This window comes from Fringilla coelebs (genome assembly GCF_963513975.1).
Source record: "Fringilla coelebs genome assembly, chromosome: 1".
NCBI classification, from domain to species: domain Eukaryota; kingdom Metazoa; phylum Chordata; class Aves; order Passeriformes; family Fringillidae; genus Fringilla; species Fringilla coelebs.
The window spans coordinates 148,687,585-148,702,067 of record NC_140028.1 but is presented as its reverse complement, the minus strand read 5'-3'; the positions used below and the strand labels follow the sequence as shown (position 1 = coordinate 148,702,067).

The following is a 14,483-nucleotide window of genomic DNA, read 5'->3' as shown; positions in this document are numbered from 1 at the left end:
ATGGGGAAGCCCATTCTAATGTAATCATCCTTTCTGTGAAAAAATTCTTCCTGATGTCCAGCCTGAACTTAGCCAGCACAGTTTAAGACTCTGTCATCCTGCGCTATCATTTATTGCCTGGGAGAAGAGGCCAGCCCACACCTGTCTACAGCCTCCTGTCAGGAGGGAGTTTTAGAGGGTGATAATGTATCCCCTGGCTTCCTTTTCTCCAGATGAAACACCCCCAGCTCCTTCGGCTACCCTCCCAGGACGTGTGCTTCAAACCATTCCCCAGCTCCATTCCCTTCTCTGCACTCCCTGAATGCCCTCCCTGACTTGAGCCCAGAGCCGGGCACAGCACTGGAGGCGCGGAGCACAGCGGAACCATCACTGCCCCGCTCCTGCCCCCACACCATCCCGATGCCGACCCGTCCGGCCCCGCACCGTGAGGGAGGGCGGGCAGAGAGAGCCCCGCACCGTGAGGGAGGGCGGGCAGAGAGAGCCCCGCGCCGTGAGGGAGGAAGGACAGAGAGCCCCGCACCGTGAGGGAGGAAGGACAGAGAGCCCCGCGCCGTGAGGGAGGGCGGGCAGAGAGCCCAGCGTGGGCGGGGGAGAGGCGGGGCGAGCCGGGAAGCGAAAGTGCCGGGAAGGGGAAGTTGGAGCGCGGCAGGGTCATGGCCACGGCTCCATCGGACCCCGTTCCCAGCCCCAGCCCCGTCCCCCCGCTGGACCCGCACGCCGTGCCCATGGTAGCGCTGAACTACGGCGTGCGCCGCCGCCTCGGCCTCTACCTCAACCCGCGGGCGGCCGCGGCCGCGGACTGGACGGCGCTGGCGGAGGCGCTGGGCTGCAGCTTCCTGGAGATCCGGCGGCTCGAGGGGCTGCCCGACCCCACGGCCACGCTGCTGGAGGAATGGCCGGGACGCTGCCCCGGCGGGGCCACCGTGGGGCGGCTCCTCGATGTGCTGCGCCGCTTGGGTCGCGACGATGTCCTGACGGACCTGGCCGGCAGCGTGGGTGAGGCGCTGGGAGCGAGGGGATAGCCCGGAGAGCCCGGGGAATCCCGGAGCCTGCCCTCCTTGATGCCTCGGGAGGGAGGGGATGCTGTCCGTGTTGGTCTTTCTGTTCGTATTGGTCCTTGCTCTTTGCGTCGGTCTTTCCTGTTTGTGTTCGCCTTTGCTGCTCTGTCCACGGAGGTGATGTTGAGAAAAACAAGAGAAGAAAAGCCCCTTCCAGACTATGGAGTGACATCCTCTTTGTTGTCCGATGCTCCGCAGGCTGGAGCACCTGTGCCATGGAAACAGGCTGAGAGAGCTGGAGGAGTTCAGCCTGAGCAAAGAGAAGGCTCTGGAGAGACCTTAGAGCCCCTTCCAGTGCCTAAAGGGGCTTTCAGAAGGAGAGAGAGGAACTTGTTACATGGGCTGATGGTGATAGCAAAAGGGAGAATGGTTTTAAACTAAAAGGAGAGATATTTGGATTAGGTATTAGAAGATTAGATATTAGATTAGCTATTGAAAGAAATTCTTCCGTGTGAGGGTGGTGAAGCCCTGGCACAGGTTGCCCAGAGAAGCTGTGGCTGCCCCTGGATCCCCTGGAAGTGTCCAAGGCCAGGTTAGATGTGGCTCTGAACAACCTGGGCTAGTGGAAGGTGTCCCTGCCCATGGCAGGGGTTGTAGTGAGATGACCTGTAAGGTTCTGTGCAACCCAAACCATTCTGTGATTCACAGAAGCCTCACCTGCCTTCCAGAAGAGATGTGTGCTGTGTTTCTGCTAACCATGAGCCCTGCAAAGTGACCTGGAGCCCTGGCTTATCCCAAACCTTAAATTCAAAAGTTTCTATGTGCCAAAAGATGCTCTTAGCCAGGTTATCCAGGAGACAGTGTGAAAATTATGATGTGTGGATATAGTGTGATAGGAAGATGTTTGTTGGGGGAGATGAGGGATGTGTGGAACTGGATAATATCAGGGAAAAAATTTCCATGCAAAATGAAAAAAAAATGAGGAAGGTCAATGAGAAGAATGAAGGTCCTTGTGCTGTTCTGATAACTTCTTCTTTTTCGATCTCTTTGTATTCTTTGTGGCCAGAGAATTTCAGAGGGAAGCCAGCTGTCATCAGAAGGGGAAGTTTTTTTGCCAAAGGATTTACAAAGCCAGAGAATTCCCTGAAGGCCTGTGTTGTATAATAGAGCTTAGAGTTAGCAAGGAGGAAGTAATAAATCTCACTTCCTGTTACTCATGGAGGTAAAGGAAGATGTAGAAATCCATCTCTGTAGAGAGCCTGACCAAGAAGTGATGGAGGACTTCCTGTTGATCTTCCTACTTAAGATCACAGTCTGAAGGGCAGGTTTTGGGGAAGACAAAAGCATCAGTGTGCTTTGTGATCTGCTTATCAGAGATTCCTAACAAATCTGGGGGAGCTTCCAGCTGTGCAGAAGATCTGGGGCTTCACAAAAACCTTGGGATCATCCAGGCTGGTTCTGGCCCTGAGCTCAGGACCTGTCTGTCCCACTGGGGGGGGAGTGTGGTGGATGGGCTTTCTCAGAGCTGGAATAGATTCCAGCAGAAGGAGTGGGAAGAGCCTGGGCTGCAGGAAATCACAAGTTTTACTCAGAGTTGGGTCATGCTGATAAGAGGAGACAGGTAAATTCTTGGAAGAGGGGTCCACTAAGGGCTGTTCAAAAAAATACTCTCTGTGGCTCAGGAAATTCCTTAACTGTGAATAGTCAAAAAAAAGAGATTATGAAAATAGATTTGTAGATTATACCTAAAAGAGAAATTTTAGGGAAATATCTCTGTAAACTTATTTTATTCTTATGTTCTCCCCTAGGCACCTTTTTTTGTGCAGTGCTGGAGACAGGATGAGGCTTGGGGCTGGTGAACCTGCAGCCTGACCAGTGTGACTGTTCCTCTTTTATAATTTTTGGCTGAGGACTGGCACTGAGAGCCTGTGACCTCTTGCTGGTGATGAGAACTCTTGCAGAAGCTGGAGAAGGAAAGGAAAGGAAAGGAAAGGAAAGGAAAGGAAAGGAAAGGAAAGGAAAGGAAAGGAAAGGAAAGGAAAGGAAAGGAAAGGAAAGGAAAGGAAAGGAAAGGAAAGGAAAGGAAAGGAAAGGAAAGGAAAGGAAAGGAAAGGAAAGGAAAGGAAAGGAGAAAGGAAAAAGGAAAGGAGAAAGGAAAAAGGAAAGGAGAAAGGAAAGGAGAAAGGAAAGGAAAGGAAGGGAAAGGAAGGGAAAGGAGAAAGGAAAGGAGAAAGGAAGAAGGAAAAAGTTTCATGTACTCTTGTGCACAGTATTTCCTGATGCCAGGGACATCTTTGTGTACCACTGGAACTTCTTCAGGGGGCCCTATCTCAGAATTAGAAAATATCAGTATTGGTGTCCCAGCAGCTCTGCCTGAACTCTGATCTTCCTCAGCAGTTTATTTCTCTGTAGAATCATCTTCAGGGAGGTGAAGCTTTTTGCTTTGATACATTTATGCTCTTTCGTGCTGAAACTCAATGATTTTTCTTTCTTCCCTGACCTGTTACAAAAGTGCTACTTTCCTGCCTGACAGTTACTGGGTCTATTTTCTCTGTGTTCTCATCATGCTACTGATTTTGTGCTTTAGATTTCATGTTTCTAGTCTGTTTTTTTTTCTCAATTCCTCAGGAATTGTTTGACTGCTAGAGAAATGTAAAGCCTAATTAGGTGCTTGGTGGAGGAGGACAACTTGGAGGAGTTTCACTTTATAGTCCCAAAGTTGTCCCTGATCCTCACTCACTCTCATTAACCTGTACAATCAGCTGCTGTTTCCAGATGGGGACTGATCCACCCCAAATCAGAGACAAGGAGAGAAGACTTGGAGCAAATCCACTGCAAATGAACATTTCTGTATTGAGCACTATGCAAGGCTGTTAAATAATAGGCCTCTTCTTGCCTATTCAGCAGTATTTTGGATTGTGAAACTGGCTCTCAGGGGAATCAAGGCACACTTAAGGTGGTGGCTGTGTGCCAGTCCTTCCTCTGAGACTGCTGAACCTGTTGGCAACTTCAAAGTGACTTTAATCATGATTTCAAAGATACTGATTTAGCTGACACACCTCACACAACAGGCAGCTGGCAGAGAGGTGGGACCTGAGTTATGGGTTTAGTGAGGAAAGATGTGAAATCTGGACCTTGTGGCTGGTAAAGAATGTGGCTTATTCTCCCCTCTGCAGGACTGGGGAGGCTGAGGGGAGGAGAAAGGCAGATTGAAAATGCCTCAGCCTCAGGAAAAGCTTTGATCAGATCTGAGCCTTATTAGATTGGAGATAATCCAGTAACAAGATGCAAAGCTGAGATAGAAGCAGAGGATGGGGGCTCAGGCTGGGGCTCCTGCAGACCTGCTTGTGCCAGGTTGTGTTCTAGGAGGACTCACTGGGCTCCCACCAGCGTCCTGCACTTCTGAGAGATCCTTTACTCTGCTCTTGCACCAGTCAGCTGTGCCAGCTGATCAGTACTGACTACCACTTCTTGGGTTTTTTTTCTTTAATCTTAAGTAAAGGCAGAGTTTCTAGGTGATTTCACCTTTTCATAATTCCTGTTTTCAAATCTCCTTTTACTTTCAGTTCTGTAATTACAGAGTAGCAGAGGCTGCAGAGTTTCTTGTTGGTTCTCCAAAGGCTTCACATTTAGAGTTATGATTTATTTTTAAACCAAGTCTGTTTATAATAGATCTGTGCCCATGACTGACTGATTGGAAAGTTCACAGCAGTGACTGTGACAGGTCTTTGCCCTTCAGTTATCTCAGGGTGGGTTTCATGTCTGCTCTGCTTGGGCTAAGAGGATCCCTGTTGCTGTTTCACAACATAAAAGTTGCTTCAGGGGCTCCTTAAAATTTTACCTGGTCCTGCTGTATGTGGTGAGTGTGGATAGTCATTGTCACCTGCAGTTGTCCTGGCTGGCAAAGGTTGGGGTGGGAATCAGTTCTTGTGTGTCTGCAGAGAACTGCTAAGGTCAGAAAAGACCTACAGGATCATTAACCCAGCACTGCCAAGGCCACCTCTAAACCCTTCCCCAAGGGCCACATCTACTCATCTCTTAGATCCCTCCAGGGGTGGTGACACCACCACTGCCCTGGGCAGCCTTTTCCAATGCCTGACCACCTTTCAGTGAAGAATTGTTCCCTAATATCCAATCTAAACCTCCCCTGGTGCAACTTGAGGCCATTTTGTCTTGTCTTACGGCTTTTTACATGGGCAGAAAGACTGACACCATGAAAACCTCCCCAACAGTTTTGTGATTTCAAATACACTAAAATGCAGAACAATGAGAGCAGATAGCAGAGTTGGGACCTGCTCTGTACCTTATTCCTGGTACTAAAGATGTACTGGGACATAGTAGAGCTTAGGGGAGGAGGAAGAATAAAACAAGTAAAAGAAAGTACTTCTTAAAATATCAAGAGTGATTTTCTGGAATGAATTGCTAGAGGAGGTGGTGGAGGCAGCATCAAGGCATTCAGAAAGAGGTGAGAGAAATTCTACATACTGAAAAAAACAGACAGGGGCTTTCCCTCTAGCATCCCTAATCTGTGAAATAGCTATTCGTGTTTTCATGAACTCCAGCAGTGTAAACCCACCTCACAGGAGCCTCTTGCCCTGGCTGTGTGTTTTTGCAGAGGAAGACTGTAAGAAGTACTTGCAGAGGAAGCAGGAAGAGGCCAACCAGCCCCTCCAAGTGCCAGCAGTGGACAGCAGCGTGCCAAAGACATCAGAACTGATGGGCATCACCATCAGGGATGATCCATATGGTAAGAGCCCCTGCTTCCACCGCTGCCTCATACCTCCTCTTGGAATTGCCTTCCCCATGGGAAGTGCAGAAAACCTGTTTGCTTTCATAGTTCCCACAAGTTTTCATACCCCAGGCCAGAATGCTTTCTTCATTTTTCCTGTTTCTTAGAGCAGAGAGGGAAAGCAGCCCTGGGAAGCACTTCACACAGGAGCAGGCTGGCACAGAGCCACTGAACACACATGAGAGGGGACTTCACAGAAGTATGTCCCTTAGCCCAGCCTGGCCCAGAGCAGCAGCTGCTGAAAGCTCAGGGGGTTGGAGCCCAGGGGGAAGGGTGTCAGAGGTGATTTCCCTGCCCTGTCTTTGGCAGGTGGAACCACCTTGAATGGAAAGGAAGTGGGTTTGAAGTAGGTGTGCGGTGGGTGGAGAGAGGAAATGGGTTCTCTGTGTGTGCATTGCTGTGTGTGCAGCCCTGCATGTGCAGCCAGGTGTGTGCACATGTGTGTGCTGGCCACCTTTGCTGCATGTGTGGACATCACTAACCATCCCCAAATGTCCACAGACCAATATTCTGGTGTTTGTACATGGCAGCTTTGCCTGATGTGACCCCCAAGTTAGCACCGTGCCCCTGCAGCAGTACCCTCAGTTTGACTGACCTGGCAGACATCCCTCTTCTGCTTCACTGGTTGCTTCTTGGGCTGAATCTGCCTGCTGGGTTGATGCTTTCCTCAGCAGCTTTTAGAGCCTGACCTATTTTTTCACTGTGATAGGCTTTAACTGGCATAAAAAAATTGAATATATCTGTAGTGACATTGATATGGAAAGAAAAAAACACAGTTGGAAACTATCCAGCAGTATTAAGGCACTTAATTATGAGAAACATTGCCCTTAAAATGCAGCACTTTAATATTTGGATAACTGCTAAATAAACAAGAGCTGCCAGCCACTAATGTAATTGGAAAAGAGGCCCATTAGGATATGACTGCAGGTGCCCAGGTTTGACATCTTAGCCATAAAAACAACAGGTTCCAAATTTCAAGGCTCACCCCCCAGCTCCATCGACAGCAGTTGGCAGGACATTGCTGAATGCTGTTTTGGTTGGGGAGTTTGAATCTCTGTGACCTGAACTAGGGAAAAAGGACCCAGAGCCACAAGGATATTATAGATGTGAAACTCTCAGTGAAATCCTTGAGTGTCAGGGCTCTGAGTTGCATCCCCTGGGGTTCTCTGCTCCTTCCAGCTCTGCCCAGACGCCCTGTAGCTGGATGTTACTGCCTCCTCAGATTTTGCCTGTCTGCACCTCAGCTCCCTTCCCTGACCAGGCAGCCTGGGTGTGTGTGAACAGCCTGGCCAGTGAAAGCAGCCAGGGCACTGATGAGTGTTACCTCCTGTCAGCCCTATTAAGGACAGGAGTCTGGGCTGAAGGGCAGCTCATCTAATAAAAGGCTAAATTACCTTTGCAAGTGTGACCAGAGCTTTTCTGTCAGACTCCTGATTCTCTGAGTTAAAGTCTGTGGGAGCTCTTGAAAGTTCACTACAAGAGTGAACTTCATTTATAGTAGAAGATGACAGCTACATTTTTTAATGGTTTCAGGGAGTGGAACAGAGATATTTGATGCCTTCATCTGCTACTGTCAGAAAGACCTCCAGTTTGTCCAGGAGATGATCAGGGAGCTGGAGCAAACAGAGTTCAAACTGAAGCTCTGTGTATTTGATCGGGATGTCTTGCCAGGAGCCTGTGTGTGGTCCATCAGCGGAGAACTTATAGAGAGGAGGTAAGTGAACCGTGGCTGTTGGGGCCAGCTGTGAGTGTAGTGGAACATCACATTCATTTTACAGTGATGTCTGCAGCGTGGTGCCAGTGAAACAGAAAAAATCCACAAGAATGTCTTAATGGGCTTTGCTTTATGCTCTTGGCTCAAAAAGGACGACTCAGGCTTTCCCCAGTGTTGCTTCCTTGTGTTTGTGAGGGAGGTGCCACTGTGGTGATGCTATTTATGTTCAATTGCTTTTCTTTGCCTTGTGTGTCATATATAGACATCACATAAAGGATCACATAAAGGTTGCACAGACAGTCTGGACTTGACTGTTTCCTCATTTTTTGGTATGTGAGTGGGTATCTGTAATCAAGTTTTTCTGTTTAACATCACTATGTGTCTGTCAGTCGTTCCTGCTCTGCAGTTAATTCCTTCTGGAACACAGCCATGTCCTCCACTGGAGCACTTCAGAGCAGTACATGCTTCTGTTTGTGGGCATGAAAACAATCTCATTTGACATTTTATTTGTTTTCTCCTCTGCTTAATCTGCAGGTGTCGGAGGATGGTGGTTGTCGTTTCAGATGACTACCTGGAAAGCGACGAATGTGATTTCCAGACCAAATTTGCTCTTAGTCTTTCCCCAGGTAAGATCACAGAAATATCCCATTTACAATTGCATATTATCCTTTTTATTACAGTGACATCTAAGCCTTCAGCTGAGGTCAGCGGGCACTGTACCACTGGAACTAACAGGGACTTCATAATTTGGTTGTGCAGGCGGGTATTTGGGCTAGGTCCCTTGCCCTGCTCTTGACCTTCCTCACGTGGCTGCGAGCAAGAAGCTGCCTGTGCTGCACTGCTCCAGCTGTCAGTGGGATAATGCTTCTTGCTCCAGAAATGTCAGAGCTGCATGTTAGGCTTGTGAAAGGCTTTCAGATCCACAGGAAAATTTGCTGCTCAAGAGACAAGTAGTATAATAAATCCAGGATGTGAGTAAAGCTGGGAATTAGGTGACAGATAATGAACATGCAGATTTCAAGGCCAGGCTGGGTGGGGCTCTGAGTAACCTGGTCTAGAAGGTGTCCCTGCCCATAGCAGGGGGGTTGGAACTGGATGATCTTCAAGGCCTCTTCCAACCCAACCCATTCCATTTCATGATTCTTGCAGGGATCCTTGTGTGGATACGTAAACAAAATATGGAATGAATGTTCAACTTAGGTTAGGAAATTTTTTACGTATTTTGTTATGAATTGAAATGCCATCAATTTACTTCTGCGAAGTCTGTTGTGATTGCTCTTTTCTAGCCAGTAGTCGTTCCACAGTTGTCTGTCTTGCTGGGGAGTAAGTACAATTCAGCCTAATAGTAGGGAGGATATGTAGAAAATATCCTAATAGTATGGAGGATATGTAGAACTGGGAAGAGTATCTGGATATAAAGTTTCTTTTCTAGATGAGGCATCTGACATGATATTATAAGGACAGGCCAGAGGTTAGACTGGAAGCTGGTGGCAGAGACAGGCATTCACTTCATCTTCCTTGGCACACTAATTTCATATGATATCAATTAATCCATTGAACACTCCCAGGACTTTTTATCAGCCCCCAGTCATCAAGATAAGTAGAAAAGTCCTTTCAGTTCTTCACCAGTTTTTTGCAGGCCTCACACCTTCCATTAGAACAGGAAAAGAAGTTCCATCTGTATCAAATGCCCTGAGCTCTGCCAGTGAGAACACGGGTGGAAGTACAGGCTTAGAGAAGTCACAGCATTACTGTTTGTGTGGGGTGTTAGTGATGCACTAACATCACTAAGGGTTTGGTGGCAGGCTCTGGGAGCTCCATGAATTACTCCAGCATCTGCTGCAGTTATGAAATCTTGGTTATTTGCCTCATCCCTGTCTCAGTGTCATCACTTGTGCTGGGCAGGTGGTGGCAGGTGTCCCTGTGGAGAGCTACAAGGGGAGAAACTACTCTGCGGTGGAGCTGCTCCTTCAAGCAGCAGCAGTCACAGGGAGAGTACTCTCACCTCGTGGTATCTCAAAACCAGCAGTCCATGTTAGCAGGGGGATTCCTTGGGGAACATCTGCAGCCTGAGTAAATCAGGGCTCAGAGATTTGCTCTCCAGAGTGAGAGCTGGTTGCAATATATCAGATGATGCCCAGTCAGGTAAAAATGCAGGTGTTAGAATGGTAGGTGCTGCTGCCTGTTTCTTGTCCCAGACAAACCTCTCCTGGTGAAAAGCAAGTTGAGTTAACATTCAGGCAACGCAGTCAAACCTCCACTCAACACTCACCACAGCTGGCTCAGCAACAGAGGCAAGAAAGGCTCTTTTGCAAGGTTTTATTCTAGCAGAGTTTCATGCAGCTGAAGGGGAAGCTAGCGAGGAAGAGGAAGAACCACGTGGAGCAGGCAGCTTAAGAAGGGGAAGGGGTGGGAGGCAGAGCTAAGGGCTGGGCAGAGGGGACTGGCCTCCAGGGGAAGGGTGGTGGCCAACAGGGATGCTAAGCCAGTGAGGGAACAGGGGAAAGAGAAACTAGGGGAAGTTGTGGCATAGAAGTCCATGGGGGAGTCTGTTTTTTCCCCCAGGAGGGCTAATTCTATGGTAAGTAGTTACTGCTGTTTCCAGGGCCAGGGACTTGGGGATTGACCAAGAGGAGAGAGTTCATGGGATACTACAGTCAGGAGCAAACCTGGGTCTTGTGATGTGAGTGCTGTGGTGGGGAGGGAAGGGATGTGGGCTCTGCCTGTGGCTCTGTGTAACCCTCTCTGTGTGACCTCTCTTTCAGGTGCTCGTCACAAACGGCTGATTCCAGTCAAGTACAAATCCATGAAGAACGAGTTTCCGAGTATCTTACGGTTCATTACGATTTGTGACTACACCAATCCTTGCACCAAAAAATGGTTCTGGACAAGACTGGCAAAATCCCTCATGCTGCCCTGATGCAAAGTCCTGAAAGCTGGGTGCTCTTGTAACCTGTCCTGGTCGCGCCTTTGGACTAGGGGTGTCCTTGACTCAGGGTCTTCCACCACTTCAGAACCTGGATCCTTGCTTGGAGCCTGTGACTGGGAACAAAGAACTCTCTCCAGCACTTCTTCACAGCACTGAGGGGCAATAAAAAAACTGTGTTGGTGTTCCAGGTTAAGTCAGTGAGCAGCAGCATCCAGCCTTTGTGGAGTAAGCACTTTCACTAAAAATACTGAAAATACACATCTAGTCTGATACAGAAAGACTCTGTTGTAAGAATTACCAAGACCTCAGAACCTCAAACTGCAGGTTTTGTCAATGTTTTAAAGCTATAGTAACATTGAGGCTTGTGGGAATTTTATCATATTGGACAGGTCTGTCTCTTTTCAGGTCACATCTGATTCAGTGATCTTATACCAGCATTTCACATTCCCAGATATTACTAAAATTTTACTTCTCCTTCAGGAGGAATTCAGTCTTAAAATACATCTTTTCAGTGACAGTCCTTACTACACAAAGCAGGGGCTGCTGTTGCTCATTGACTTGACCAAGGTCTGCACCTTAGTGGGTCCAAATCTCAAATTCTTTCACCTTTAAAGGCCTTCAAAAACACAGCAGCTTTTGGGATGCCGCAAAGGCACAGGGCTGACAACTGAATAAGGAGTGTATTAAATTGACATTTGGGCTGTTTAAAATATAGAAGCGAGTGTTACATTACTAGGAAAGAGCCTAATTTAATTAACTGCCACAATAATTACTGTATTTCTGTGACTAAGGCTCAGAGCAATGTCGAGACTGCTCTGCTTGTTAGATTTGGCCTTGAATCCTGTCTGTGGCTCGTGGATCTCATGAGTGCTCCGGAGTGGAGGTCAGGAGTTCTACCCCAAGGAGTGTTTAAAGCAATCCATTGGTGTATTAAACAGATTTACAGTAAATATTGACTTTTTAAATTGGGGAGGAGTCTTGCTTATGTGTCTGCAGTTGCTTGAACTCTGCCCCTTTGTTCATTACTTCAGCCACTGACTAATGTTGATTTTACAGCTTAATGTTTTACTAGTTTACATTTTTAAGGTTGCATCTGGATGTGATTTTATTTTTTTCAATTTTAGCTTTGTTTTAAAGCATTACCAAGGCTGAGATAGAAATGGGCTCCTGCTCCCTCCCTCACACTCCCTGTCAGTGAGTGATCCCTTACCAGGGATGCTGCCAAATCCTGTCCAGGTGCTGCTGCTGGTTCGTCCCAGCTGACAGCAGCAGCCCTTGAGCGTGGTGAAACTTATTCATGCACATCATGTTGGCAGCAGGAGCCATTTTTGGATAGAGCCTGAAGATGGGTGTTTCTTCTGCAAAAGTAACTGCTGCCATCGTGCCAAGGTGACATTTGCACCTTCCTGTCTTGCTAGAACAAGTGAGAAGTCTGTGGGCAGGGAAGGAGGAAAGTTTAGCTGTTGAGGGGTTTCTGAGTAGTTTGTCTTGAGTCCTATTGCCCTGGGGCCTCTCCTGCAGAAGTGGAGACAGCTGCTTGCCTCGGGCTTTCTGCATAATTGTTAAATGTTAATTACAGAAGAGGTTCAGGAGGCTGCTTGATCCCCGGGGGCTCAGTGAATTCTCATACTCTGGAGAGCTTATAAACATCAATTATGGGTCATTACTCGCAGGACCGAACCAGATTCCTCCTGCCTGGAGAGCTGGAAGGGCTCTGGTGGCTCATTCAGGGGGAGCTGGGGCAGAGGAGCCCGTGCTGTGGACGCTAGAGGGAGGCCATGGCCCACGCTGCACCCTGCCTGGGAATGCGGGTGTGTGGTGTTTGTGAGGTCCCCAGGACGAGGGAAGAGGAATCTGACTCCATGTTCTCAGAAGGCTGATTTATTATTTTTATGTTATTATATTATATTAAAGAATGCTATACTAAAACTATATTAAAGAAAGAGAAAGGATATATCAGAAGGTTTAACAAGAATCAAAATAAAAACTTGTGACTGACTCCTCAGAGTGACACAGCTGATGGTGATTGGTCATTAAGTTAAAACAATTCACATGGAACCAATCAAACATGCACCTGTTGGTAAACGATTTCCAGACCACATTCCAAAGCTATCAGATAATTATTGTCTTCATTCTTTCCTGAGGCTTCTCAAGAGAAAAATCCTGGGCAAAGAGGATTTTTCAGAAAATATGATGATGACACAGCTGGGATGGGGAGACACGGCCAGGATGGGCCAGCAGGGCACTGACATGGGAGAAAGACAAGTGGGTTCTCCTCTTCTTCCCCTTGCTCCCTCTTCTGAGCAAGGTATACCAAAACCAGCGAGAATTTTGGCAGCTTGAACCTCGTGCAGTGTCTTCAGAGTCCTGATTGTTTGGGACTTGCTGTGTTGCATATGAGGGGAAAAACTAGCGGGAAAAGTGATGATGTTTGTAATAAATGGTTTGGTGATCACCCAGCAGGGAAAGTGCTGATTCTGGAAGGGAAAGCAAACAGAGGAGCTGAATTTCTAAATTTTTTGCGTTCAAATAGATAAATGCCATATTCCAGTTAGTGGTGAAAGATGTTGGGATCTTGTTACCACCCTACTTGGCATGCCCTGGCCCTTCTCCCTGCTTGGCGTGGATGCTGGGAAGGTCTCACTGTTATGGGGCTGTTGCTTTATTACAAGTTACTATTTATGTTATAGGCTAAAATAATTATTTTGGGGTGAAGTGAGGTAACAGCCCTAAAACATAAAATATGTTTTAAATATGTATCTTCTTCTATGTAAACTCCAGAGTTTATGCACTTCTGACACTTTCATATCTGCATTGTCACAATAACTTCGAGTGTGACATTGTGAATGATACAAAATGTAGTTGTTGTGAATCATTTGCCCATTTCAGTGGCATTTGGGGTGCTCCTCCCCTCTTTCATGGTCAGTAGAAGGTCAAAATTTTTGAACACCTTTAAAAAAGGGATTTTTAGAATTGTGATGTTACAGGTTTCTTTTATTTTGTCTCTGTCCCTCCCTGAAATTGTCTTAGTTGAATCTTTTAGAGCCAAATCATTTATTTTTATATATAGACCATATATATATTTATAATCATTTTGTGTCCTCATACAAAGGGGGAAAGCATCTGTCTTTATAGGCATTCTGAAAATAGACAATATTTCTATTTTTCTCCTCAAAAATCCAAACTTTTGCTACTTGTGAAAACATTTTAAAATAAAGAATGAAAACCCAGCAGGCTGTATCTGCTTTATGGTCATCAAAGAAAAAAACTGTGTCTCAAAATGAAGTTTAAGTGAGGAATGATATGGGATAGTTCTTTATTTTCTTTTCATGTTTTGGCTGAGTAACTTCATAAGAGGGGGTGGTGGCTGTGCCTGGGAGAGAGAGAGAGAAATAGACTTATGTCATGCCAGGAGAAAATTGTATCAAGGAATTGTACTTCAGACATGTGGTTCCTCTCCAGGTCTCATTTTTTTGTTTTGTGATCTGTGTTGCCATCCTGGATTTCTTCAGCCCTGGTGCCCATCAGGCTGGAGGGGATGGAGCCAGGGCTCTGTTGGGATGCTGCTCCTGCTCCACACCCTTGCTGGAGGCCCCAGCAGGGATTATGACAGCACAGTGATCCGGGGGATTCTGCCAGTTTTATTTCCTTTGGCTTGCAGTCAGTCCAAGGCAGGGAAGTAACTCAGAACCCCAGCAGCTGTCAGGCCAAGGCCCTGCCACGGGAAAAGGCATCAAGGAAGTGTAGGTTGGAAGGAATTCCTGGAGGTCGAGGCCGAGCTGCTCTTCCCCATGGGAGGGGCCATACCCTAAGCCACTTGCAGGGCCACCTTCCCTATAGAGCATATGAAGTTGTGTCTCTGCTATGGCTACTATGAACATATGGACAGCAGTATGGAAACCATCCCTGGATGGGTTATTCTAGATGGAAACTGCCAGCAAGACCAGCCTGTCAGGAGAGTCCCATTCTCTGGAAGTGCTGGTGTCCCATCACTCCCAGTGCAGCTTTACACACTGCCCTGTTCTGTGCTTTGGAGCAGTTAATGATTCTTGC

At 47.2% G+C, this 14,483-nt stretch overlaps 1 protein-coding gene across 1 annotated transcript; it reads left to right on the top strand.

Moving 5' to 3' along the window:
- The first annotated feature begins 630 nt into the window (after positions 1-630).
- Positions 631-13,653, top strand: MYD88 (MYD88 innate immune signal transduction adaptor). The gene is made up of 5 exons (XM_084226244.1): positions 631-996; positions 5,614-5,745; positions 7,321-7,501; positions 8,036-8,127; positions 10,267-13,653. Exons 1-5 carry the CDS (start codon positions 654-656, stop codon positions 10,419-10,421), a joined length of 903 nt encoding a protein of 300 aa, XP_084082370.1. The 5' UTR covers positions 631-653; the 3' UTR covers positions 10,422-13,653.
- The last annotated feature ends 830 nt before the right edge of the window (positions 13,654-14,483 follow it).